Source organism: Manis pentadactyla, chromosome 8 (assembly GCF_030020395.1).
Source record: "Manis pentadactyla isolate mManPen7 chromosome 8, mManPen7.hap1, whole genome shotgun sequence".
NCBI lineage: Eukaryota > Metazoa > Chordata > Mammalia > Pholidota > Manidae > Manis > Manis pentadactyla.
In genome coordinates this window covers 41866441-41891687 of record NC_080026.1, presented here as the reverse complement: position 1 = coordinate 41891687, position 25247 = coordinate 41866441, and the positions used below count along the sequence as shown (strand labels likewise).

The window sequence follows — 25247 nt, the reverse complement described above, 5'->3', positions numbered from 1 at the left end:
CCCTTGGAGTCAACCATCATTTCCTGCACTTTAACAGCACACATTTTAGCCCCATATCTTTGAGTAAAAGTTCCATCTTTTTTGCCAAGAAACAGCTGTGGGGTTTGGTTTTGGTTTTGGTTTTTGCTTTTCCATTTAAATTAATTGTTTTTAAGATAATTTAAATTAAATATAAGAAGCACTTAACATTTGATCTTTTTAACACCAAACCAGCCCAGTGGCAAAGTCTCCTGTATGTCACTCATTTGAATGATGCTATGAAATCATAAAGAGCTTCAGGCACAGATTGGATGGTTCTGGGTTTGATGGACATTTTTAGCAAAAAAGTACCCATAGATTACTTGGCTTTATAATTAGAAAGCCTTCTTTCATGATATAGAGCAATAGACTGTCAGGTACTTGACATTTTAATTTTCAAATTAATGCTTTTAATGACCTTAAGCAACTTGTTTCCTTTTGAAAATGGAAATTAAAAATGATTTGTAATACTGTCTAGGCTCTGAATACTATTGAGTAATTGGTATCATTAACTATATCCAGTACTCTTGAAACTCATTGATGTTTCGCAGTTGACATTTTAATTCTGGATTATGTTATGTTTGTTTGGATATGGCCTGATGGACTTGGGCATCTTAAATGAATAATAATGTCAATTAAATGGTGGTCATTATCATTTGTGGAGAACCCATTAGACACTCTTGGGAGAGACAGGAAATTAAAAAAGGAGTCCCCTTTAGCTGGGGACTTGGTTTGAGTTGTGATTTGTAAAATTGTAATGGCTTGCTCTGTGTCATTTTTTGGTCTTTTCTCTTCAGTATCCTGCAGAACTTGAGAGCACTTGTAGCCATGAATGAAAATCTTAAAAGTCAGGAACAGGAGTTTAAAGCACATTGTCGTGTAAGTGTTGCTTGGTACGGGTAGGCATTAATCCCGGACTCCTGTAAATCTCTTGTTACCTCCCCTTGTCCTGTTGTGGTCTCTTCCCCAGGTACATTCAAGAAAAATAAATTCACGGGGAAGTTATGTGTCATTTGTGTAAGAGAACATAGCACTATGTTCTCTATATGGTATAGTAGGTACCCTCTGAGGATACCAAAAGTGACTTAGAACTGTGTGTGCTGAACCCCAAAACTGAGAGCACAGTCTAACGATGTTTTCTAAGTAACAAATGTGTTTAAAAGAAGAGTCTTACAAAGTGTGAGAAGAATGCCTCCATATGAAGCCAGGGCTGTCCTGAAAACCTGGGCTGTCTGTGTGTCATGTGTGTAAGCCCTAGTCCCTGCCATCCAGGAACTCATGGCCTAGTGGGGATGGAGTGTGCACAGGTGACCTCAGTGGGGGGCAGGAATGAGGCCTATGTGAGCTCAGGGCAGGTGCGGAAGGCTGCTGCGACACAGGAGCCATCTGGAACCTGGGTCTTACTTAAGGGTTAGGTGAGGATGGCAGGTGGAGGAGGGGCTTGGTGAGCTCCAGGTAGGAGGCTCCCAGGAAGGGTGGAAAGGTCTGTTAAGAAGAGGGAGCAAAAAGGCCAGTGGAACTAGACTATAACCACTCACTGGTTTTATGTCCCATGATTACTGTGTGCCTCACCTGCCCTTCAGAAAGAAGTGACTTTTTGACTGAAGTACAGCTGCCTATATCCTCCTGAAAAAAAAAAACTTTCCCAGGCAAAACCTTGTTCTAGCATGAATTAACAAACTGTGAAAATAAGACTCTGCACCAAATATTTAAATAATTGCATCCAGGTACTGGCTTGTCCAAGGGTTGTAAATATTCCTATCATTTTTAAAGGAGGAGATGGCACGGCTGCAGCAGGAAATTGAAACCCTGAAAGCCGAGAGAGCACCATGTGATGATGGAAAGGTAAAGACCCTGAAGGAGTCCTCAAGCCCGTTAGAGTTAGGTGCTCCTACAGTTTACATGGTGAAAGGATTTCTAGAGGATTAACCAGCAGAGTCTGATGCCAAAAAGAACTGGCCAGTCTCCTTAACCTAGTCCTCTGCACTGACGTTTCTCAACTGTTTTCATCAAGTAATTTGCTTAGATCTCCATCCCTCTTTCTTTTCCTCTGATGGGTAAAAAGCAGCAGCCAGTATGGATGGCAGCAGCCCCAGGCAGGAATGACCAGATTTCAATCCCCATTTAGTGAAGAGGTGTTTCCAGGAACCTTCCGAGTTCTGTTTGCCACATTCTCTAAATTTTATACCACTTTACTCATTTTACCTTCCACTCCTGCCTGAGGTCATGCACATCCCTAAAAGGCAGTAACCAGAAAGAAACAGGAGAGCAGAGTGGAATTTACTGTTAGGGCCCCACCAGTGCAGGAGCATTCTGGACTTAAGGGACACGTCCAACCAGCTGGCTGTCAGGACAAAGAACTTGGTCTTCCTAGGAGCTAGGGTGGATTTCTTTTAAGCATTAACTTAAAACATAAGGACTGAAAAGAGTCTGTTTCTCTCACCAAATAAGACTGTAAGGATCACAATGTTCTTGTTTTCCCTTCTCATATTTCATTCAAGTCTTGTTTCCTGAGAGCCCCTGTGCTTAGGATGTGAGAGCGGGACGTGGCCTCAGAACACATTGACTGCACCCTCTCCCTTACAGAAACAGGGAACTTGAGGCTCAGGAAGGGGATGAGGCTGTTCCCAGGTAACCAGCCCAAATCCATGTGCCTGCTGCTCAAGTACTGTGCCCTTGGCTGTATGGGCACTGCCATACCTGGCAAGGGTACAGGTCTTAGAGCTGCCCTTTCCTTGGTGTGATGGACCCCGCAACTTTCTTCCCACCTATGAGGGGCACAGGGGAGTAGCACAGGCGGGCTCTGCAGTGCAGTGGTGTCCCTCAGCACATAGCCTGCCTTTCCAGTTGTTTCTCAAACTTTGAACCTTTGAGGCTCAAATTGTCAAGCTTAGTCAGCCTCCGAGTGTGCACAAATCACAGATTCCCAGGCTCACATTTCTCTTCTTAGCAGTCACATCTTGTTAGAGACATTACTACTCACATTCACAGACAGTTAACAGTTTATCTAATAGTATGTAACTGACAGACTTTTAAGAACAGTTTAAAATTTGGGGCTCATTATGGGCTGTTCCCTTTTCAGACATGTTTGGTGAACTGTCCCCTATCCCACACTTCCTGCATCTAGACCCTTAGCTTCTGTCCCATCCTCCTTACTCAGAAAAGGTGTTAATACTTTTCCTCATTTCAGACCCTTTCCAGTGGGAAGCCGCATGGTGCCCTAACTTCTGTGATGATGCATAATGTAAGTGCCTGGCCTACTGTCCTCCTCAGGGTTGGCATCCAGCTTTGTACTTTCCTGTGGCTGTTTCTCATGCCTACTTTTATTTTTTCTTTGGCCACCTCCTCATCTGCGGGCCTTCAGGGGTACTGCCCATTTTATACACGACCCCCGGATGGGGGCAGGATCTAATCAGGGCCAGCACTAAAGCCCACCATTCCAGTGGGTTTTCCCCAAACAAGTCTCCTGTCTTCACTCAGGCATGTCCGCTGAGAAGGGGAGAGGCCAGCATTGATTGCACATGCTGGTCACATCCGATAGGCTCTGAAGCGCAGGGCAGCGCAGAGGGAAACAACTCCTCCCTCTGTTGTACTACATTCCAAGGCCAATGGTAAAGGGCCAGAGAGTAAAGATTTTCAGCTTTGTGGGCCAACTCTGCTGTAGGTGCCTTACTTAATATGTAAATCAAAGGATATGATGATGTCCCAGGAAAACTATTTATAAAAACAGGCAAAAAGGTAAATTTAGGCCAAGGGCTGTAGGATTTAGCTCATGGGCTGTAGTTTGCTGACCCCTGTCTTAAGTTAACCCAGTGTGCCGAGCCCTGCAGCACTGCAGCAAACCTCTAGGGGAAAGAAGAGGAGGAAGAACGAAGCAGGAGACCCCTGAGCATTTTTCTCCTCTAAGGGCCCCTCTTCCCTGCCATGGTAGACAGCACAGCCTGAGCAGAAAGCAGACCTGTCACCTGTGAACGCAGAGGCCTAGAGGAACGCATTTTTAAGTGACGATTTCCTCCTCCTCCTCACTGTTTTTTGGTGGGAGGGAGAAAGGGCATGTAGATTTGGGGCATACTTCATTGAAGAACCATTTGAGAAAAGCAATTTGGAGTGTCAGGATTGCAGATATAAGATAAAAATATTTCACTTCAAAAAACTTCATGAAAGAATAAACATTCCCTATTCCCAGATAAGTGTCTTTTTCTAATTTTTAGGAAGACCTAGACAGACGGTATAATATGGAGAAAGAGAAACTTTACAAGATCCGTTTATTACAGGTGAGTAAAAGCAAAAACAAAAAAATACATAAATACATCTAAGCAAGAATGAATATCCTTTAGCAAAACTAGTACCTAAGAATATTCATCTCATTATCTTAGAACTAGAGGCTTGGCACTGAGACTACTCTTTGCCAGTTTCCTATCTGGACTGCAACTCAGTGACTTAAGACACAGATAATAATATTCCTTTCATGATCATCTCCTTTGATTTGATCTTCACCCCGGGGGTAGAGTAGGTATTAGCCTCATTTTCTATATGACCAAATTGGCTCAAATCAATTAGTACTCATCCTAAGTCAAGCAGCTGCTATGTGCCAGAGACAGGATTCAAGTATTGTTGTTCTTGCCTTTTCCTCCAAAACTAGGCTGTTTGCTGTCTTATTTGCTGATCTTGGGGTTTTGTGAGAAGGCCATTGGATACAGGGGAGGAAGGTTTTAGAGTTGGCTGTAAAACTAAATTTACAGAGTCAAAATCACACTGTAAAGCCCCTTTTGGTGTAGGCTGTGGCTCAGGGGAGCCCAGAGCGGGAGTGATGTGGTGTCGCACTTTGCCTTGCGCCTTCTTCCTCTTCTCGGCGGGAAGGCCAGGCTCTGGTGGGAATGGCTGAAGGGCTGCAGGGGCTCGTGGACTCTACTTCTTTTATCTCTGGTTCTTGCTTACTCTGCTGAGCTGTTTGGTTAGATTTGGGTATTTCAGAGTTGTACTTGATAAAAGGACACTGTACTAATCTTTAAAGAGACAGAATTAAATAAAATCAGGGCAGCACAGCTGCATACCTGGAAACTTTTTGACTGTGTGCTTACTGTATATTCAGCATTGCATTGCTGACTGGCTGTTTGAGAATCAAGATATGTCCATATACATCAGAGTACAAGGGAACCTATATGCAAAGTACATACCACAGGCAGCTTCAGACTGACTAAAGGGCACCTGCAGTAAAACCATAAGTATGCTGAGGACCAGAGCCAGGCCAGGGGCAGTGGGGATAGGGGGAAATGAGCTGGCACAGGAGACACTGAGAAGCTGTGTCTGATAGAACTTAGCATCAGTTGGCTGAGAGAAAAGGAAGAGTTAAAGATGATGCTCAAATATTTGACTTGGGCAGTAGGATGGATACCTGTGTTATTCATTAACAAAAAGTATGAAGTAGAAAGAACAGAACTAAAGGGGGTAGGACTGAGAATAGGATTATTAATGATATCTGTTCTGGGCTTTTAAAAATTGGGGTACCCAGCTAAGTAGAAATGCCCAAGAAGTGGTTGGGTGTCAGGTCTGATGCTCAGAATAGTTTAGGTGGAGATTAGGGGGTATCAGCAGTGGGTAGGGGCTAACTGAAGTTGTGAAGATGGAGGTTGAGAATGGACCCCGGGACTAAGCCCTGTACAAGGACCGGCAGAGGCAAAGGAGGAACCCACCAGTGAGGGTGAGCCTGAACAGGCAGCTGAGGCATGGGGAGAATGGGAGCCTGAAGTCTCCTGGAAGCTGAGCAGAGGGTTCAGTAGAGAGAATGGTAGATGTTGCTAGAAATCAAAAAGCTAAAAAGCTAGAAGCTGAGAGTTGTCTGTAAGCTGTGACCCAGAGAAGGTCTGCAGTGACCTTGGCAGGATCAGTGCAGTGGGTGTTGGGAGATACCAACCACAGTGGGTTGAAGGATGATGGGAAGGAGAGTTAGAGGCACGGAGGGTACAAGGCTTTTAGGAAGTTTGGCTGTTAAAGGAGGAGACAGAGGCTGGTATCTGGGAGGTGATTAGGTTTAAGGAAGGTCTTTTTTAAGGAGTGGGGGAATAGAGCAGTTAAATGCTGGTGAGAAGGAGCCAGCATTAACCTTTTCTAGCCAGGGAAAGATTAAAGATACAGTAAGAAGAGTGAATGATTGTTTTAAGTTTTCCATAAAAAAAAAAAAAAGTATAGGAGTCAGAGCCTGAGCACCCATGGGCAGAGTAGCCTCAGCCAAAAGGAGAAATACGTCTTTCCCTCTAGCCAGAGTTGCAGAGACCCTATTTTGGGTTTGGTTGCTGACGGTGGGTGGGTTTCTCACCTGAAGTCTTGTGTCTCCCCTGGGAATTAGCGATCCACATCTGCTGTTCTGAGTTAAGCAGGTGGGCAAAGTGGGGGTAGCAGGGAAGCACAGAAGAAAGGCAGCACTCAGAGCCCTCTCAGCTCTGGACCAAAGCGTGTAGTGGGAGCAGGTGGGAGCTGAGTGGCTCCTCCCAGCCGCTATCCTGCTGGTCGCCCAGAGCCTGCACGCTCTCTGAGCCACACCACACTGGGGCAGTTTGGCTAATCCACACCCAGCTCTGTAGGGAGAAAATGCTGCAAGGGCATTTTAGGAGTGAATTGTAGGAGCTTTTCAACCAGGCTAAGGATTTTGGAATCCATACAGAGGCAGCAAGGTGGCATCAGTTCCTGGGAGGCATGCCTTCCATTGCCTGTTCCCATCTGACATTCGTGGGGCCTGGTGGGCTGGCCGGGCACTCCACAAAAGCCCTCCCCATTCAGAATCTTCCTTCCCAGTCCATTAACTGGATGCCTCCTGTGGTTCCAGTTCACAGCCACAGCTTCTCCATGTGCTGTAAAATCAGAGAAGAGTCAGTCAGAATCTGATGTGGGACTGCAAGCCAACAGCAGAATTTTGTGCCTGCATTCCAGGGCATATGGTTGTGCTCAGGTGGGGAGTAGGGGGGAATATTTTGGCTCCCCAGAGAACATGTAAGGCCTTTTACCAAACAGTGTTGTTTCCCCCCGCCCTGTTTGCATTTAGGCTCGACGAAATCGAGAAATAGCAATTTTACATCGCAAGATTGATGAAGTGCCCAGCCGAGCCGAGCTAATACAGTATCAGAAGAGATTTATTGAACTCTACCGCCAGAGTAGGTGCACCAACCACAGACAAGCTCTAGAGGCTGATCCTGGGAGGGACAGGAGACAAGGGTCTCTGTCCCAGGATAGTGTCCCCTTTCCAACTTCACACGGACACCAGGACCCCAGCATCTTTATTTCAATCCTCACTCAGTTAGTGTTCTTCCTCCACAAACTTTCTTGCTAATGTGGTCCTTGACTTTGACAGCAATACATTCACCCAATATTCCAGGACTGGATCTCCCTTAGGCTGAATCAGAGACCACATCTTGTCAGGCCCAGAGTTGCCCTCAGAGCCTTTACTGCCTTTCTGTTCCCACTATTACTGCCATAGCTGATCTGCAGCCCCTTCTCCAAATCTCTCATACATGTGAGTGTCACTGTTCTCTCTGCTAACACATCTTCAGGAGCTCTCCAGGGTCTACTGAAAAGAGCCTCCTTATTCACCTGGTCTGAGTGGCCTTTCTGCTGCAGTGTAAGCCACACTCTGGCCTGGCCAGCCAACACACTGCCTCTGAACACACTTTGACATCTGAGGCTTGACTCCTTCTGCTACCTGTGCCTCAGATCCCTTTGCCTCTATCAGTCAGAATCCTTCAAGACCCCCCTCAGATACCCCTGTACATAGGTCTGGACTGTCACCACTTGTAGGCTCCCCACTCTTACACATCCCCTGGACACCTCAAACTCAACAGGTAAAAACTGAATCCAGCCTCCCTATCCCAGTTTGCCTCTTGGTCACTGGGATCAGTGTCTAGCAATGCTGAACCCACCTTGGCCTTCTTTGACCCCTGCTGTACTGCCAGTTCTGTTTGTGAGTTATGATCCAGTCCATTTCTCCTGGGCGGCTGCTATCGCCACCTTCTCATCACTGCCCAGAGTCTACCCCTTCTCTGCACCCTTGCCTGAGAGATCTTTCTCAAACATAAATTTGATCATTTTATACTCTTGCTTTAACAGCTTTAATATTTAATAGCTCTCCATAACTTACAGAATCTTCAGAATATAAATACACTGATCAGAGTCCTGCATTGTCTAGACCAGCTTCACTGTCCAGCCTCCCCCGCCATCCCTTGGTGCCTCACCCCCTCGTGAAAGCATCTGCATCTTGGCCTGTGAGCTGGTCCCCAAGCACACAATGTACTGCCCTGAAATTCCCACTGGGCCAGCTCTCACTCTGCTTCTAAAACCCACCTCATATTTTGCCTTGAGATCTTAGCCTCTAGGTATCTTCCTGGTAAGGACTGTCCTTACTCATATTACCTTTCACATGTCTCCCCGCCATCCTGAGCTTTCCTATAGTGCTTGTGTTTGATTCAGATGGTCAGGGGCAGATATCAAACAATGGCAGTTTCTCAGCAGAAAATAGTTGCTGTCTTGAGTTTCTACCCCTTCCCACTTTAAAGCATTTAAATAATAAGTAATGCCTTGATATATATATTTCATAGTAATTTCACACATTAATTTCATTTTGGTAGGACATTTTTACAACAAAGACATTTTCAAGCAGTTGCACCAATATATGTTTATTATTTTTCTAAATTATTATCATCCGCAAATATCTGTAACCCCCACCCAGTCCTTGAGCTGCATGGCTAAGGGTCACAGACACATTCCTGGGCTATAAAGATAAAAGCTGATGGGTTATTTTTATGGCAGTGATTTTCAGCCTTGGCTACACATTGTAATCACCCAGGTTCTACCTCCTGAAAATCTCATTTAATTGGTCATGAGACTAAAAATTCCCTAGTTGATTCTGTTTCTTAGCTGCGATTGAGTACTGCTGTTCTAAAGCTCTTAGCAATACTAATGAGTAGATCATGAGGTGATTTTCATACAAACTAGACATTTCAATGTTGGGAACATTTTTAACCGTGGCATCAAAATACTTGTAGCAGATTATTAACTTCTGCTACCACATATGTACAATATTCCGAGTCCCAACCCATCTTTAAGCTGCACAGCTGGAGGGAGACACAGCTATTAATGGGTAATGAAGTTAAAAGTTGACTGAGTGCTTTAAAAAATCAGGTTTAAATGTTAATGTCAATTTCCCAAGGAAACCAGGTATGGCCATGGCCGGCTCTGCTTCTCTCTCCTCCCCAACTTGTGATGCTCCAGAGGGAACCTGTGTTCAGAAAGAAGGGCTGCCAGGCAACCAGGACTGCTGTAGTCTTAGCCAGTGGCTGATAACCGTTAGGCCCCAGGATCTTCACAGCAGCTAAACTGGAGCACTTGGCTTAGGTTCAATGCCTGATTGTGAACCCTGGTCCTGGGATTTTATCTCCCTCTGGGTAGTTGCATATTATAGGAATTCAGAGCAGGGAAGAAGTCACATAGGTTCAGAGCCACATGGTAGCTGCCTAGCTATCTAGCCACAAAGCAGAAGGGATGTGTTGGGATAGGAACCCTTCATCCCAGTGACCAAGCTCTCCAGTAAGCAAGGCCCACTCATGGTTTGGAATTTGGCCCTTGCTCATAAGTCACTCTTCTGTAGGGAAGAGTGAAGAAGAGGAGGTAGACAGAGATGCAGAGTAATTTTATAGGGAAAGATGTTGTGATCCTGGCCTTAGTTGTATGTACAGGGATGGGAAGAGAATTCACATTTATTAGGCATTATTCTGCCCTGGGATAGGCATGTCATTCATCCAGTAGATACTGTGAAGGGCCTGCCTCATAGGCCTGTGCTAAGCATAGGGGTTAGAAAAGTAAACGGTTGTAGCTCCTGCTCCAGAGGAGTGTGGGAAGGGAGGAAACCACACGAACAGGAAGAGGTGGCATGGCAGCTTCATTGTCCCTGCCACCGTCCACCCAGGATACCTCACCTGAAGGACTTCTGAGAAGCCCACCTGTCCCACACCCTGACAGGGAGGTTTGAGCCCCTTGTGTTGGCTGGGCCAGTCACCACGGGTCATGAGCCGCCTGCCTGCAGCAGCTGTGCAGGGACTCTGCCCTGTGGGACTCCGGTACTGAGCCGGTACCAGCCCTGAGAGGGCCCTGGCCCGCGGGTGTGCCTCTGGGGTGGAGGCTGCTGAGGGCCATTTTGACACATTTTCTTATTCATGTGCTGATTTCTTTGCTTTTACAGTTTCAGCAGTACACAAAGAAACCAAGCAGTTCTTCACTTTATATAATACCCTGGATGATAAAAAGGTGTATTTGGAAAAAGAGGTAAGAGCCTTTATAAAAAGAAAATAGTTCAATCTGCTGAGGTATTCACCTGAGGAAGCTCAAATGAACTTGATGTCTGGGATGGTTTCATTTAAGTGGGAAAAGTGGAGTGCCTGTTATAGCCCAGTGCTGGGTGACCAGGTCAGAAAGTGCAAGGTTCCTTAGGAGCCACATTGTAGGGCTGAAGCGGGACTGGCCGACAGCTGTTGTGTAGGACCATGTGAGAAATGCCATCGGGAAAAGAAACACAGTGCAAGCTCAAGAAGTGCCTGTGGAGGGGTCCTGGAGTTGGTGCAACTTTAAGTTTTGAAGGAGGGAAGGAAGGAAGGAACCAGCTAAATGCATTGGGTGTGGTGGGCCATATTGGTTCACAGGAAATGTGCTATTTAATCATCAGAGGCAGACACAGGCATGAACTGAAAGAACAGTAAAATTCAAGGCAGAAATGAAAAGGGTTTCTCTCCAAATCACTTGGACTCACTCAGGGCAAATCTGTTCATGATTCGGGGCTGTAGGGACAGGGGGTGTGACCGTGCTTTCGTAAAAGAACAAAACTGGACTTCACGGTAGCCACACAGTGTAGCAGAGAAAGCGTGAGCTTTGGAGTCAGACAAACAGTTCTGAGTTTTAGTCTGGCCCTATTTTCTTCACCTGTAAAATGGGGATAATGCCTGCTTCATAAGCTTATGATGGAGATGGAATTAGAAAATAACTGAAGTTCCCTGCACAGGGTAGTTCTCAAGACATTCCTGCCTACCCCTCACCTCGACGTTAGCAGAATTCATTTTCATTTTATCATCACCTTGCACCCTGCACTAATTACCACTTTAATAAGAAAAATACTGCAGTTGTGTCTTTTACCTGAACATAAATGGAGGCATCTGTAATTGTCACCATTTTTGCCTATTATCAATGAGACCAAATAAATATCTCTCCTCCTAGAGGGTACTCCTTGAGGAGTTCTGTCTTTCTGAATCCAGGGTCTTACACAGTGGGGGCACATAGCAGGCATTTGATAAATGCTTGAACAGATGAGTGCATTTGGTGGGCTTCACATCAGACCTGGGAATGGCTCTGCTGCACCCCCTGGCCTTGAGGTCTTACCTGGCTAGGGAAGACTTGCCAGCCCTACTTAGGGACAGGCCAGCCCCTTCCAAGAAAACCTTGAACCCCAATGACCTTTCACCAGCAGTGTTTAAACTTGTTGCATTCTTTTTAAAAACTAAGAGTATAGAGCAGGGTGGGAGCTTTTGAATTCTAAGCCATATTAACACAGAACTTTGCATTTGAAAAAATTATGTGTATTATTCCAAGTCCATTTATGCCTGTGATGCTTAAGCTTCCAAACATCCCTGCAGAGTTTCAAGAATATCATTTCCATGCTAGTGACTGTGAACCTGAGGTCTAAGTATAGTGAATGGTTAGTCCTGAGCTCACAAGTTGAGTTAGTAACATAGCCAGGAAGAGGACCTAGACTTCTGGGCTGTGGACTCAGATCCCTGCCCTGGACAGTATCATTGGGGCAGAGAGATGGTCATACTGTGTGGACTAAGGCAGTAAACAGCCTTGGGAATGGGGCCCTCAGATTGTGCATTCCCATGGAGGCGCTCAGAGCCGCCCAGCCGCTAGCCCCACTGGCAGAAAATTCTGTGGGAAGGAATAGGTTGGGTACAGTGTTCTTGCTCTCTACCCCTACTGCCCCTCTGCTAAGCTGACAGCCCTGAGTGTTAACTCCAGAATAGAAAGGGCTGTGGTGGCAGTTTGCCCAGAAAGCCCTAAGCTTAGCTTAGTGTCTTCTCAGCTGGGATTTGGTCTCTTTAGGGAGCTCCCTTCCTACATTCCTGTGGTCATGGGTTGTCAGAAGGTAGATGCTCTGGGGAGAACTATGGGGCTAAGAACATGTGGCTCTTTTTTTTCATGTTCCTTTTGTCTGCATGAACAGGATGTGCTTCTTTGAGAGGCAGCATCCAGAGACAAGACAAGCCCTCCGTGGTGTGGGAGCCCAGGGATCTTACAGCCTTTTGCTTATCCTTTTTTCTTTGTTACCCAGATTAGCCTGCTGAACTCCATTCACGAGAACTTCTCACAGTGAGTACTGTGTCCCTCCTCCCTGTCAGCGCCTCCGTGTGCCCTGTGCTGTGTGTTGGCTCCTTTGCATTGCAGTGTGTGACTGAGCAAGACTCCGTGCTAGGCGTGTGATTCCTACACCTGGGCCCCTACTGCTAAGTGCCTTGTTGTATGTGTCTTGGTTTACACAGTCCTTGAGTTCTTGCAAAAACATGATGATATTAGAGTGATTTAAAAACACCAAGGAATATCTTAGGGAAAAAGTTAACTTTCAAAAAATTTGACTATACCTAACAACTATAAGCTCTTTTTTTGTATATTACTTTTGTCTTGCTGAGATTAGATTAATATCCTTATTTTTGAGTGCACAGAGATACTTTACAATTTAGGTAATGAAACAATCCATAAGATTTTTTTGAAGATTTTTAAAATCTTGTGGTAGATTTTGTTTTTAAGTTGATGTGCATCTTCTAAACTACTTTATTCATATGTGAATTTTTTTCTTCCAAAATTGGCTGGCAAGGCCGATTGGTACCCAAATAGTACCAGCCCTCAAGCATGCCCACTGGCCCACCCAGCACATGGGCAGCCCCAGGCCTTGCTTTCCATGCACCGGGCTCCCTTTCCTTCCAGCACCAGTCTCTACTATCCCCTGGCAGGGAACCAATGATTAAGATCTTAATGGATTGCCAGCTCTAGATTTTAAACTTAATTTCTAATTAAAAACAAAATTCCCACAGCTCCCTGATAAGATTCAGATTCAATTAGGGACTTAGAGCCTTGTGACATTTCTAAAAATGGTAACTTCATCTCATTTCCTGACAATTGAGAGAAGATGCACTCTGTGTGTTTATGTGATAATTTCTGCTCCTGTTCAGTCTGTCCGCTGGAAGAATTCTCAGTCCTTTTATCTGTGTGCTCTGATCCTTCTTGTGTCATCCCCTCAGCAGAACTGGAGGTGAAGGGGAATGTTTTAGGACATCAGGAAATCCACGTGATTGGCTGCTGTTTCTGAATGAAGACCAGGTTTCCCAGTCCTGGTTTGAGAAAAATCTCAAAATATGTCTACCAATATTGAGTAGTGCCTCCAAATCCTCAGATTTTTAAAAACTAAATGGAATACATTTCTTAATCAGTGCCTTCCATCATTCAAAGCAAAAAATATTTTTGTTAATTTTAGTCACATTTTATTCTAAGAAAATATATATTATTAAGAGAATTGTAGAAAGAGTGGGAGAAAAAATTTAGTTACAAGACCAGGCTAATTTTCATGCCTTCCTCAGAGTTGGAAAGCCTTAATTGCTTGGCTTCAGGCACCCATGGTTCCATCATGCGTTGTAAAGGCCTTATTGGCTCTTGAGGCATTATCTGGGTTTGGGGCTGACTCCTTGGCACCTCCCTCTTCTTCAGAGTCCTGTGTGTTGGTCATACCTCTGCTGGTCTTTCTTTCAGAGCCATGGCCTCCCCTGCTTCCCGGGACCAATTTTTACGTCAGATGGAACAGATCGTAGAAGGAATTAAGCAAAGTAGAATGAAGGTCAGATGGCTTCTTTTCTGTTCGCAGCCCAGGTCTCATACTGGTGGTGGAGAAGGCCTTGGAAAGAGCAGGCTTCTTTTGGTTGTTCTGGGAATGTGCTCTCAGCCCTGCAGACACATACTCAGTGTCTCTGCAGAGGGTCCCCTGTGCCTGTGGCCTTGCGGTGGGCAGGGCCAGCTCCAGGGGCTGCTGGTTCAAAGGCAGCTCTTAGCAATAGCGCCAATGGATTGAACTCCTTCTGTGTGCAAACACTGTCCTAATCTTCCTAAAAGCCCTCAAGTGAATAGCGTGACCCCTGTTTCACAGATGAGGAAACTGACTCACCAGCAGGCTTCCTCTCCTACCCAGAATCACTTCCCTGGATCATTAGTTCCTGACATTCTGCCATTAAAAATTCATTCCTTAGCATCTCAAGAGCATTTTAGTTTTCAGAAGCCCCCTGTAAAAACTGCAAATTGCTGAACTGAATTCTGCTAAGGTGAGAGGATATTCATCCCCAGAAGTCAGGAAAGAGAAGAACCAGAAAGGAGTAGAGGATCCCAGAGAGAATCATCCAGTCCGGGAAAGCATGAGGGTTTCCTCACTTTGTGGCTCAGCACGTGGGCACTTTGTCAGCAGTAAAGTAGACGCGATGGCTGCCTGGAAGCCAGACCCAGCTCCAGTGTCCTAGTACCAGAACCAGATGAACCCTCGTTAATACTTACACATGACTCTTTCCTCCAGTCCTGTTTGAAAGATGTCTCACAGCAGAAGGGTCCTCTGGCATTAAAACCTTCTGAGGACTTAGGGTATCTCCTCTCTCGGTCTTGGGGCAAAGTGGTCCAGTGAGTGATGCCAGAAGGTGAAGACGTGGAAAGATTCCCTTTAGGCCCTGCTGTCATGAAAACCCACTCACAAAAGACACATTGCAAAAAGACTAAAACTGCCTGTCATCTCGCCTCACAAGAGGTGAACTAAGGGCAGAAGCTTTCAAATGCCTTTTGCTGTAGAAAAATATGACTCTCCCCATTTTATGACTTCAATAACATTATGTCAAAGGAGAAAAAATAAAAACTACCACGACACAAAAATGGGAGCAAATGCTAGGGCAGCCCTTGCCTGTGCACATCCCCCTGCCCACAGCAGAAAGCACGTGGAGTCACTTCTTGATGATCTAGGGTGTGAGGAAGTGGAGGGCAGAGAATCTGGCTAACCACAAGCCTATAACGAGGTAGCAAGCCTTTCCCCCACCTGCCGTGCTCCTCCTCTGAGGGCGCCCTTGCTAATAGTAAAGAACCACAGGAATTTATTGGGGGTTTTTCTCTTTGGTTTCCCCTTCCTGTTCACCAGGGGTACAGTCCTGGGGAAGGAGGTGGGCCTGACCCCTGCATTCTCTCCATGCCCCCCAAGGCTTCATGCTGCTGGCCTCTTACTGTGGCTAGTGAAGGAGGCTCCGTCTGTGTCTGTCTCCCCTGCTAGATGGTGGGGCACTAGGTGGGTGGTCAGGACCCTGGGCAGAGAAGGCTCTCTTTCTCATGTCTGCATTGCCAGTGGCTATGCATCACCTGGCTCATGGTGGGCACTCAAAATATTCCCTGAAGAAGTGAATTCATTTAGTTGACTCCAAAAGCAGTTCTCAAAGAGGGTTCAAATAGTGTTGGCTATTAAGTGGCACCCTGAGTGGAATGAGTCTGTCTGCTTTTCAGGACAGCACTCACTTGGATTGATGTCTTTTATTGTGTTTATTAAAAAAAAAAAAAACCTATAACCTTCTTGTGTAGGTGCTACAATGGGTCCTGCTCAGAGTAGCTGTGGCAATGGTGTCTGCATCCCCCAAAAGCACAGATGCCCCAGAACTGGCAGGTGTAGGGTGTATGCAGAATAGACCAGCAGTGAGTGCAAGCAATAGAAGAGGTGTCATGGTCCATGGAAGTGTTCTTGGGTAGAAAGAATCCACATCCTACTAAACACTTGACCTCATCCTGAGGAGGTCAGGTCTCTGTGTCTTCAGAATACAGAGCAAGCGCTCAGCCAGAGAACCTGGAGTTCCTGACCTAGAGTGTGAAGGGATGATCAGCAAGAAATAAGAATGGTGCCTGCATTGGGGCAGGCTGAGAACAGTGTGAAAATGAACCTAAAACCTAAGAGTCAGCTCCTGATTCTGAGAGTGGGGGCCCTTACCACACACGTTCTAGGATGTTTGTTAGAATGAAGTGCTGTCTTCCTGAGTAGCCACTTTGAACCAAATGATGCATCATTCACTTAACATTTAATACCATGTATTCCTCATAACAAAACCTGTGATCTAGGTAGTATTACCCTTATTTTATAGCTAAATGAGCTGTCATTCAAAAATGTCAAGGAACCTGTCCAAGGATACACAGTGAATGGCAAAGCTAGGATTGGACTTGAACCCAGGCCTTTCTGGCCCCAAGCTCAGACCCTGTCAGGGTTGCCATACTAATGCCCATAGTGGGTCCTGGATACATTCAAATTAAATTGATTAAAATATATTTTTTACATCACTAGAACATAATCAGTCATGGCCAAACCTTCTGCTAGAGTACAAAGCAGAACAGAAAAGGCCTGTATTCCATCACCTAGCTGTGAGCTTTCCCCACTCACTGCCTGGGCCCAGCAGAAAAAGTGTCTGGCAACTTTGGTAAGTGAGTCCAAGAAGTAACAGCAGTGGGAGTTGTGGCAGGAACCATGACAGATTCATCTGGGCACCATGAGGAGGTCAGCCGGAAGGAGCACGGTTGACTACTGAGCCACCGCTCTGAGTGTAGGAGCACTCTGGCCAGAGTTCTCAGAGGGGGCCACCCACTCTGGGGAAGACCTGGGCACAAAGCAGGCCACCAAACTCGAGGTCTAGGCACAAGTATGCAGCAGGGGTCCTTGTATAGACGTGTGGAAAGAGGAAAGCACTGAGTCTCAGAATTAGTCACCAGAGGACCTGGATACGTGATCAGGACAGGACCAGGCAAGTAAGTGCCTATGTAGGCTCAATCCTTCACTGAACAAGGCTGGTATAGGACTTGGGGGCACCACGTTGCAGGAACTCTATATGATCATGAGAGGCCCATGGTGTGGAGAGAGGGGAGACAGCTGCTGAATAAAGAACAGCCCATTCAGCTTCCACTTTAATTGTAGAACTCCTTCCAAAGCATAACTGAAAACTAACATTCAGGCATCAAAGGACCAGAGAAGCCAGGGCAAAACACAACTCGTGCTTTCATTCAGCATGACCTTGAGCCACCTACCCTGGGCCAGCCACCAACTCGGCGCCTTACCTCTTTCTGCCCTCATGTCCTGGCTGGGCAATGCTCCGGGTTATCTTCTCAAAATAAAGAGCATCCACTGCCACCTCTGCCTGAATGTCACCTCCTCACAGGGCCCTCCCTGACCACCCAATCTGGAGAGGCCGTCACCCCCTCCTCTGTCACCTAATGCAGTTCATTTCTTCACATACAGATCACTTCACTGCTGGGAATTTGGATGTATAGCTCTGTGTGGGGGTTGGATGGTTAGAGTCAGTCCCTCTAGAAGGTGCCACCGTCCCTCTTATGTGCCCTCAAGGTGCCCACTCAACATCTGTTGAATGAGTAAGCTTTTAGGCACCTTAGGAAAGTTTCTGTAATCAAAGTCTAGCCTTTGTTAGGTCAAAATACTGGGAAACAACCTAAATTGTCCACCACTAGAAAAATGGGTAAGTTAGCAATGATGATCAGGGATATTGTATAGTTTTTTAGGTTATGATTGTAGATAGTTTATGTTAAATGAAAAGAGGGTACGTAATTTTATAATATCTCTATTATTTAAATAAGAGTTTTTTTATCCCAAACACAGTCCATATGGGGCCAGATAATTCCTTGTGTGTGTGTGGCGGGAGGGTGGGCGGCTGCATGGGAGGGTGTTTAGCAGCGTCCCTGGTTTCTACCACTAGATACCAGTAGCACCCTCCTCACAGCTGTGCCAATCTAACCTGTCTCCAGAAAAATAACTCCTGCTTGAGAACCATCACCATGTTTATTATGAATTTGTAGTCAGAAAAAAAAAAACCTAAATAGTACCCAGTGATAGAATTGCTGAATAAATTATAGAGCCTCTGTGCAACATCATGCAACTAAATAAACCAACCTCAAAAATGACATCTAGAAGGAAAACACTGGAAGGAAATCCATGAATATCTTAGTTGCCAGCAGCCCATGGTCAGAATATGCTTTTTCATCACCACTTCCCAAAATGTTTCACAGATGGAAAAAAAGAAGCAAGAGAACAAGATGCGAAGAGACCAGTTGAACGACCAGTACTTGGAATTATTGGAAAAACAGAGGCTATACTTCAAGACTGTGAAAGAGTTCAAGGAGGTAAGACGAGGGCTGGGCTGGACAGGTAAGGCTGACGTGAGATTTACCAACATCAAGATGATTCTTTAAAAACCAGAGCGGTTTGATTTTCCACTGGTCTGCAGTAGAAGTGGATCTGACAGGACAGTGTGGCATCTGGGTAGTTCAAGATTGCATTGGCCCATCTTGAGGCTGTAACTAAATGTTCTAAGAGACATCTTTGTTTTCCTTTTTCTGGTGCTTTGTAATTCCTTTAAACTCACAAGTAAAATGGTACCATCAGCCCACATCAGGGACTTTTCTCCCTGGAAACAGCATTTGTTAAAGATACAGATGTAATATAGGGAAGGAACTAGAGAAGCCACACGGGAGGGAGTGAACCTCTGAGCGCATCAGGCTGGGGTTCAGCCTCGCCTTCCCCGCCCGCCAGCTGTGCCCCTGATTCCTCCCGGTTCCTTCCTCAGTGGTGGGCTCTTGGATCAGTGAGGGATGAAAGGGCCCACCACTGTGTTGGCACCTATAACACCCAACACTCAACTGGATTTTGTTTGTTCCTGTCTTTTCTCCTTGCATTTGGGCAGGGTTATACTCCACTGTTCCAGAAAGAATAGTATTTACCCTTAAGAGATGTTTCCAAAAAGGAGACTTCATTTTGTCACTTGCTAGGATCTCAGCAGTTTCATTTTTAGAAATTCCTTCCCCTTTTCTAATAAGTCTATGTGGTTTTAGTTTAGAGATCGCTGAATATACAGAGGAGCTAAAGGTAGGCTGCATCCTGGTGTTTGATCTATGGAGTAAAAAATAAAATCTTTCCATTCCAATAATGTTGTTCTTTTATATTTTTTAAGACTTCTCCCTCCCTTCATCCCACCCTTCCTTGTCTATCTTTTCTTTCTCTACATTTCCTTCCCCCTTTTGTAATTTAACTTTTGGGAACCACAGCCCATGGGCATTTTACCATCTCTCATCTTCCAGTTAGATGTTCTTGCAGCTCCTCTCATGCCCCTGGGGCTGAAAACAGGCCTGGTCCCTGGGTCAAGGAGCTTACACTGTGGTGGTGAGACAGATAACAAGCTAGGGAACAGAACCCTAGTAAACAAGTAATAAAAGAAAAGAAATAGTTTCAGTCTTTGCCATGAGGGGCATGTAGATAGTGAAGTCAGGGAAGGGCTTCCTCAGGTGAAAGGACTTGGCCATGGCAGAGCAGGACTTGACCCCTGGAGCAGCCCAGCAGCCCCGGGAGGCCTAGGCCTGGGCCACATGGGTAGTGACTGGGCCAGGCGCTCAGGCGTCCGAGCCCCTCATAGGCGGCAGGGGCTGGAGCTGAAGTTTGGGAAGGGCGGGTAGTGAGCTGAAAGAGAACAAGTAGAGACCTGCTCCCCACCAGAGCTCTTTTTTCCCTTTAATCCAAGTAATTTACAAAGAGAAAAGGCCTAGGGGAGAAGAATTACATTTCAAATGTTGCTTGGATGTGCCAGCACTGCTCTTTTGACTACAGAAAAAAAGAACAAGGAAGCTTGTCCAAATCAAAGCAAATAGAAGCAAAATGGAAAGGTTCATTTTGCACTACAGACTCTCAGGGCTGAAAGCTTAGGATAACTTCCAAAGGTAGCAGTCCCTTTGGATTTGTTAAGCACCAAGATTCCTGTGTTCCTGCCTCCTCAGGCCTAGTTCCTCACATCAGAGCCCAAGCGAGCATGGGTCCTTCGGAGCCAGCTGAGACCCCAGTGGGTGCTTCCCTGAGCCTGAGTTTTGTCCAGTCCAAAGTCGAGAAAGAGGGAGGGGGAGTTAAAGTGCGTTTTTGACAGCTAAATATACTTCATTTAGAGGACTCACTTTTTTAAAAACAACTTTATTTTTGATGTTGAATTTGATAGTATGTATTCCTTTTATTTAACATTTTACTCGGCAAAAATTTTAAATTGGCAACCATGTCAGCATTTCTAAACCTTAAGCATTTTTCCACAAGCTCCTCCAAGGTAACCTGGCACCTTTCGGGAGTTGAGGTGGCCGTGGGGACTGCATGCCACTGCCCTGTCTTCACCCCATTGCTTCAGCCAGAGTAATTCTGCTATTTTACATATTGCGGTTCTAGGGAAGATCTCATTTGTGGTGGCAAAATAGTTTGAAAAGGCAGGCTTTCAGCCCAGAGGCATCTGGAAGTCTTCTCCCAGAACCCTCTCTCTGCCCTCTTTTTTTCTGTGTTCTTTTTTTAAAATTGTTCTTTCCACAGGGATGACTGCCTCAGCCCTGCGTCATCCCTGGCTGCCTCACCGTCCACCACCCCGAGTGCCTCCATGCCCTCTGTTCTGCCTTTACCTGCCTCTCCCCAACCTGCTTGGTCTCCTACCCCTGAGTTCTGAATTCTCACCACATCCAGGTCCCTAGCACCTGTGTTGGGCAGTAATTATCCTTCACGCAGAGCACGTCATCATTGTCCAGAACATGCTCTTTGGCCCCCTCATAGTTCCCTTTATGGGTGTGGTTCACTCAACATTGAGCAGTCATGCCCCATGGGATCCATGCAGGCGCCTCATTCCCTCATCCTGACTCCCAGCCTCTCTGGTATTGAGACCTTTTTGATTGGAGACATTGGATTATCTGTAAAATTCCAGTGGCTTGCTCACCCTGGGAAAGTTTGTTAATAATAAGTCTTTCAAGAAATAACACATACTCTGAAATCACTTTAATAGCAGTATTACATTAATTAATTGTATCTCTAAACCACAGCCTTTCTCAAGGTCACTGAACCAAGATTTAAATTCTAGCATAGCACTGTTGAATGCAAACCGTACTTTTTATGAAGCTGACTTGGGTACATAATCTCAAGTGATCAGAAGCGCTATGTCTTTCTCACAGCGGTCCCCATATGGTCTTTAGCAGGAAAGAAACAGGCAAGGAGACATTTTTCCTTTTCCTCTAGAAAGAAATGCCAAAGGACCCTTCCTGTATTTGCCTTGAACAGACAGACAGTATCATTCTGTGTCTCCCAAAAGGCTTCTAGTAGCCTGCATGGAATTTAATCAGTGCTCACACACACCAGGTGACAGGTGACAGTCTAAGATATCATTACTGAAAGATTCAAGCATCGTCTCAGTACAGCTGGATATACAGAATTACCCCTAGTGGGGACTCGTTACCATAGGGGTGTTTTGATGCTTTTGAGTTGTTTTTGCCTCAGTTATAGGGTGAGATAGATAAAATCAAAGCTGTTTATTCATTGTACTGTTTTATCTCATTATACAATTAAAAAATATACAGAAGCAGAAAAAATAGTATAACAATACAATAGTTTGATTATCTGTGTGTTCTCATTCTCTTTACCCGCCCCCGCACTGGATGTTGCTCAAGTTCACCTTTCTCTTCCCACCGCCAGGAAAAGTTAACTGACTCCTCCAAAAACACATGCTTAAAAAGTGTCAGAGCACTTTGCTTCTAACAGAATAATTCAGTCTTACCCCTGGCCCAGAGCCTGGCTATTCCTTAGCTCCGAGTGGCAGATAAGTATAAACCCTACAGGGCAAACCAGCACTTGTCTTAGTAAAACCAGGGCCACTGCAGCCAGAAAGAGCACAGGGCCTCTAAAGAGAGGGGCACCCTGCTGTTCCAGGGGGATGGAAACCTGGACTTCAGGGGTCTTGAACAGAGGGTTCAAGAGTGACAGAAGGTTTTTCTTCCACACTAAGTGGATCTCCCCAGAGGCCTGACCATACTGCCAGAAGTTTGACCTTTCCAGGCCCTTCGCACTACCACATTCACCTCCCAGCATCGACGGGGTTCCTGGGCCCCGGCCCAGGAAAGGAGTGGAGACTGCTAGCGGGTGGAGGTATCCTGCGCTGCCCAGGCCAGGGGCAATGGGAGAAGGAGCATGCACAGTGAGAGCTCCGTCAGACTTCTGAGGGAGGGAGCACCAAGTGACGCAGGGGTGACCTTGCACCACTGGACATGGGGCTCCTGTGTGGGGGCTGGGACCGGGCCTTCCCCCAGGGATGTCCCTCGGCACACACAGGAACGGATTTCATATCACTGGTGTTTCAGGGGGAGGTGTTTGTCTCTCATGATGCTTGTCTCTCACCCCATCTTCTGTGAGTTTCTTTCTTCCTTAAAGCTAAAGATGTTCTGAACCTTCACTGCTGTCAGAGTAAGAACTCTTTTAGGTGCTCTGCTTGCCATGTGGACTGGGGCTGCTGCTGTCACTCCTTAGGCTGCCATCTCCGAGGCCTTTCCCCGCTTCTTCACTGTAGTGGTCCAGGGTTGGCACAGAAGTATGCTTTCTGCTTCTGTGCCCTTGAGGATTTTAGATGCTTCATAAAGTCTTTCGGGATGACAGTGCCTAATCCTCTGGTCCTGTTCTCAGTCTGACATTCCAGACACCAACTGTCATTGTAGCTACTTTGGCACTGAAGGTCAGTCTGTCAGCAGGAAGTCACCATGTCGGCACAGCATGCTAGGACCCCAGTAGGTGTCCCTGTGGGACTCGGGGAAGGACGGGGAGGGCGCTGCTGTAGTCTCATGTCTGCACACTCTCTCTCTCCTCCAGGAGGGCCGCAAGAACGAGTTGCTGCTGTCCAAGGTGAAAGCCGAAGCCTCCTGAACATTCCATCATGGGACGTCATTGGTTTTTTTTTAATCATATAAATCAATACAAGACCATGAAATGGTTCTGGACACTCTAGTAGAAAGAGGCAGTAATGATCCCAACACCCTGGATATTTTCTTTCTCCTGTGCACTTCCATTTCATCTCTGTGTTGGAGGTTGTTGACAGACTCAGGCAGTGCAGACATGGTGGCCTGGATAACACCCACCATCCTACGAAGAAATGTGGACAGTGGACGGTTTTTATCCTCTGTGTCAATTCAACTTTTATTTCTCCAGTAGAATTAAACATATGAGTGTACCTATATTTGTATGGACTCTGATTAAAGAGGAATTCATTTGTCCAGCAAATGTTAATTGCACATCCACTGGGCCGGCACTGAGGGAGACAGAGCAGTATTAAACACAGGCCCTGCACCTCGTACCCAGAAAGTGGCCTGGGGAGCAGATATTAACCCACTCAACCCCAGGATATGGCCACCTGGGATTTTTTTTTTTTAGTATGGAAGGGATTTTAGCTGAATGAGCCACCCACATGAGTGCTGGTTACTTGGCCCTTCGCTTGTCATGGTGCCTTTTGCCCCTCACCCCTCCAGGTGCCAGCCAGCACAGGCTTCACGGTGTAGCCACTAGATCAATAACTCAGTGTCTACTGTTGGTTTAATCCTTACACACTACTCAAGTTCATTCCACCAAAAATTAAAAACAGGGCTCATATTGAGGACACTTGAGTAAGAATGACACCTTATGCCCTACTTCCCATTTGAGTGACAGCCAGCATGGGGCTGCTCATGTACATCCCCTCATCAAGAGCACATTCCATGTGCTGTAAACTCTCGACAGGTCATGGTCAAGGATGGAGAGGAGACGCACACCATTCACTGTGGTCCAGGGCAGTGTGTGATGAATCCCAGGGCCATGAGCAGGAACCAGTGGGCACAAGAGGAGGACGAGCAGCGAGGTGTGCAGAGACCCAGCAGACTTCATGGAGGAAGCAGGATTTGGGCGAGATCTGAAGGGGGAATCACATTATAATAGAGATAAGTGCAAAGGCCATTGGGATATAATACATCTGTGAAGAAAAACTCCAGAGGTTGCAGGGAGAATACAAGGCATGCTTGTGCAGAGAGGACTGGATGGACCGGGCTCTGCAGGAGGCTTCTGAGACCAGTCCAGGAAAACGGCTGCAGCCAGCCTCTGGAGGGCCTTGAGGGAAGGCACAGGAGTTACCTTTACCCTCTGAAAATGAGCAGTCCAAGCCAAACACAGGGCCCCTCCACCTTTGCCCTCAGCCATCTGGCAGCTCAGTCATGTTCAGCCAACCCCAGTGTGAGGTTCGTGCTTTGCTCGGCATACACTTTGCACAAATACCAATCAGCAGGTTTGGGCCATAAAACTTAAAAGCTTGACATGTCAGGCAAATAGGTCATTCAGTGCAGTCAAAGGAGTATCACATGCATTTTTAGTTGCCTAATGCATGCATTAAGCAGGCCTGGTGTGTACAGGCTTGAACAGTCTCATGCTGGATTAATAGCCGCTGCATTTTGAGCCACAGTGGTGAGTTCTGCCTGGTAAGGATAGCTGCTCCTGGGGTGGAGTGGGAGTGGCAGTATTTGAAATGGCCCTCCCATGTGCTGAGTGTGCTTTTCTTGGGCTGTGTATATTTCCACTTAGGCTGGCCTCTAGGCCATGGTCATTTGTGGATCTTGAAATGGCTCAAGGAAGTTGAAGCAAGTGGTTGCCGGAGAGCTGGTCGCACTCTGAGGACAAGGGAAGGAGACAGCAGTTTGTAAATTATTTCAGCTCAGGGAAACATCTGTGTTACCTTATTGAATCTCAGAGACCCACTCCCTATCCAGCAGCTTGTTGAGCAGTTAGATTATTTGTATATTTGTCCAAAGGTGTTAGAGAGGAAAGTGGATCATGTTCTAAGGTCACAGTAGCTTGCTTCCCTATGTATCTGGGAAAGTATGGCTTGACTAGGCGAAGGCAACCAGTAACTCTTTTTAAACGTGGGGCCATTTATTTGGCTACATTTCTAAAGAGTTTCATTTAGTTTGGTTTTGGTATAAGGAGGTATCAGTAGATATCTTTGCCTTTCTTTAATCCACAAGGCCTAATACAGATAATAACTTAGTTTCCATTCCTGAATTAGACCACAGAAGCCAGTCTTGAGAAGTACGTGTTTGTCACAGATATCCCACAAAGCAGATGGTGCCTTTGTGAGTAATTAGGGTAATAACTGTGCTTTATAGTCAGGCCTTAGTCAGGCATCATTTCAGAAGCCACTGGGGAGATGGTCAGGTGGCAGGGGTGAGGGGTTCCTCCCAGGACTGTGTCCTTCTGTGTGCCCACAGTAAAGCCGTGTGTTCTGCTAAGCCCACAGGCTTTC

The 25247-nt window shown here is 46.1% G+C and overlaps 1 protein-coding gene across 2 annotated transcripts in view; it reads left to right on the top strand.

Moving 5' to 3' along the window:
* The window catches only part of CCDC93 (coiled-coil domain containing 93), a 117171-nt gene extending 94015 nt beyond the window's left edge, over window positions 1-23156 (top strand). For both annotated transcript variants that reach the window (XM_036886595.2, XM_057505678.1), the window contains 10 exons: window positions 816-897; window positions 1792-1863; window positions 3209-3262; window positions 4230-4292; window positions 7058-7166; window positions 10244-10326; window positions 12377-12414; window positions 13846-13930; window positions 18166-18279; window positions 22799-23156. In XM_036886595.2, coding sequence (XP_036742490.2) covers window positions 816-897; window positions 1792-1863; window positions 3209-3262; window positions 4230-4292; window positions 7058-7166; window positions 10244-10326; window positions 12377-12414; window positions 13846-13930; window positions 18166-18279; window positions 22799-22852 — 754 coding nt within the window. In that variant the 3' untranslated portion in view covers window positions 22853-23156. The remainder of the gene's footprint in view (window positions 1-815; window positions 898-1791; window positions 1864-3208; window positions 3263-4229; window positions 4293-7057; window positions 7167-10243; window positions 10327-12376; window positions 12415-13845; window positions 13931-18165; window positions 18280-22798) is intronic.
* Window positions 23157-25247: the final 2091 nt, after the last annotated feature.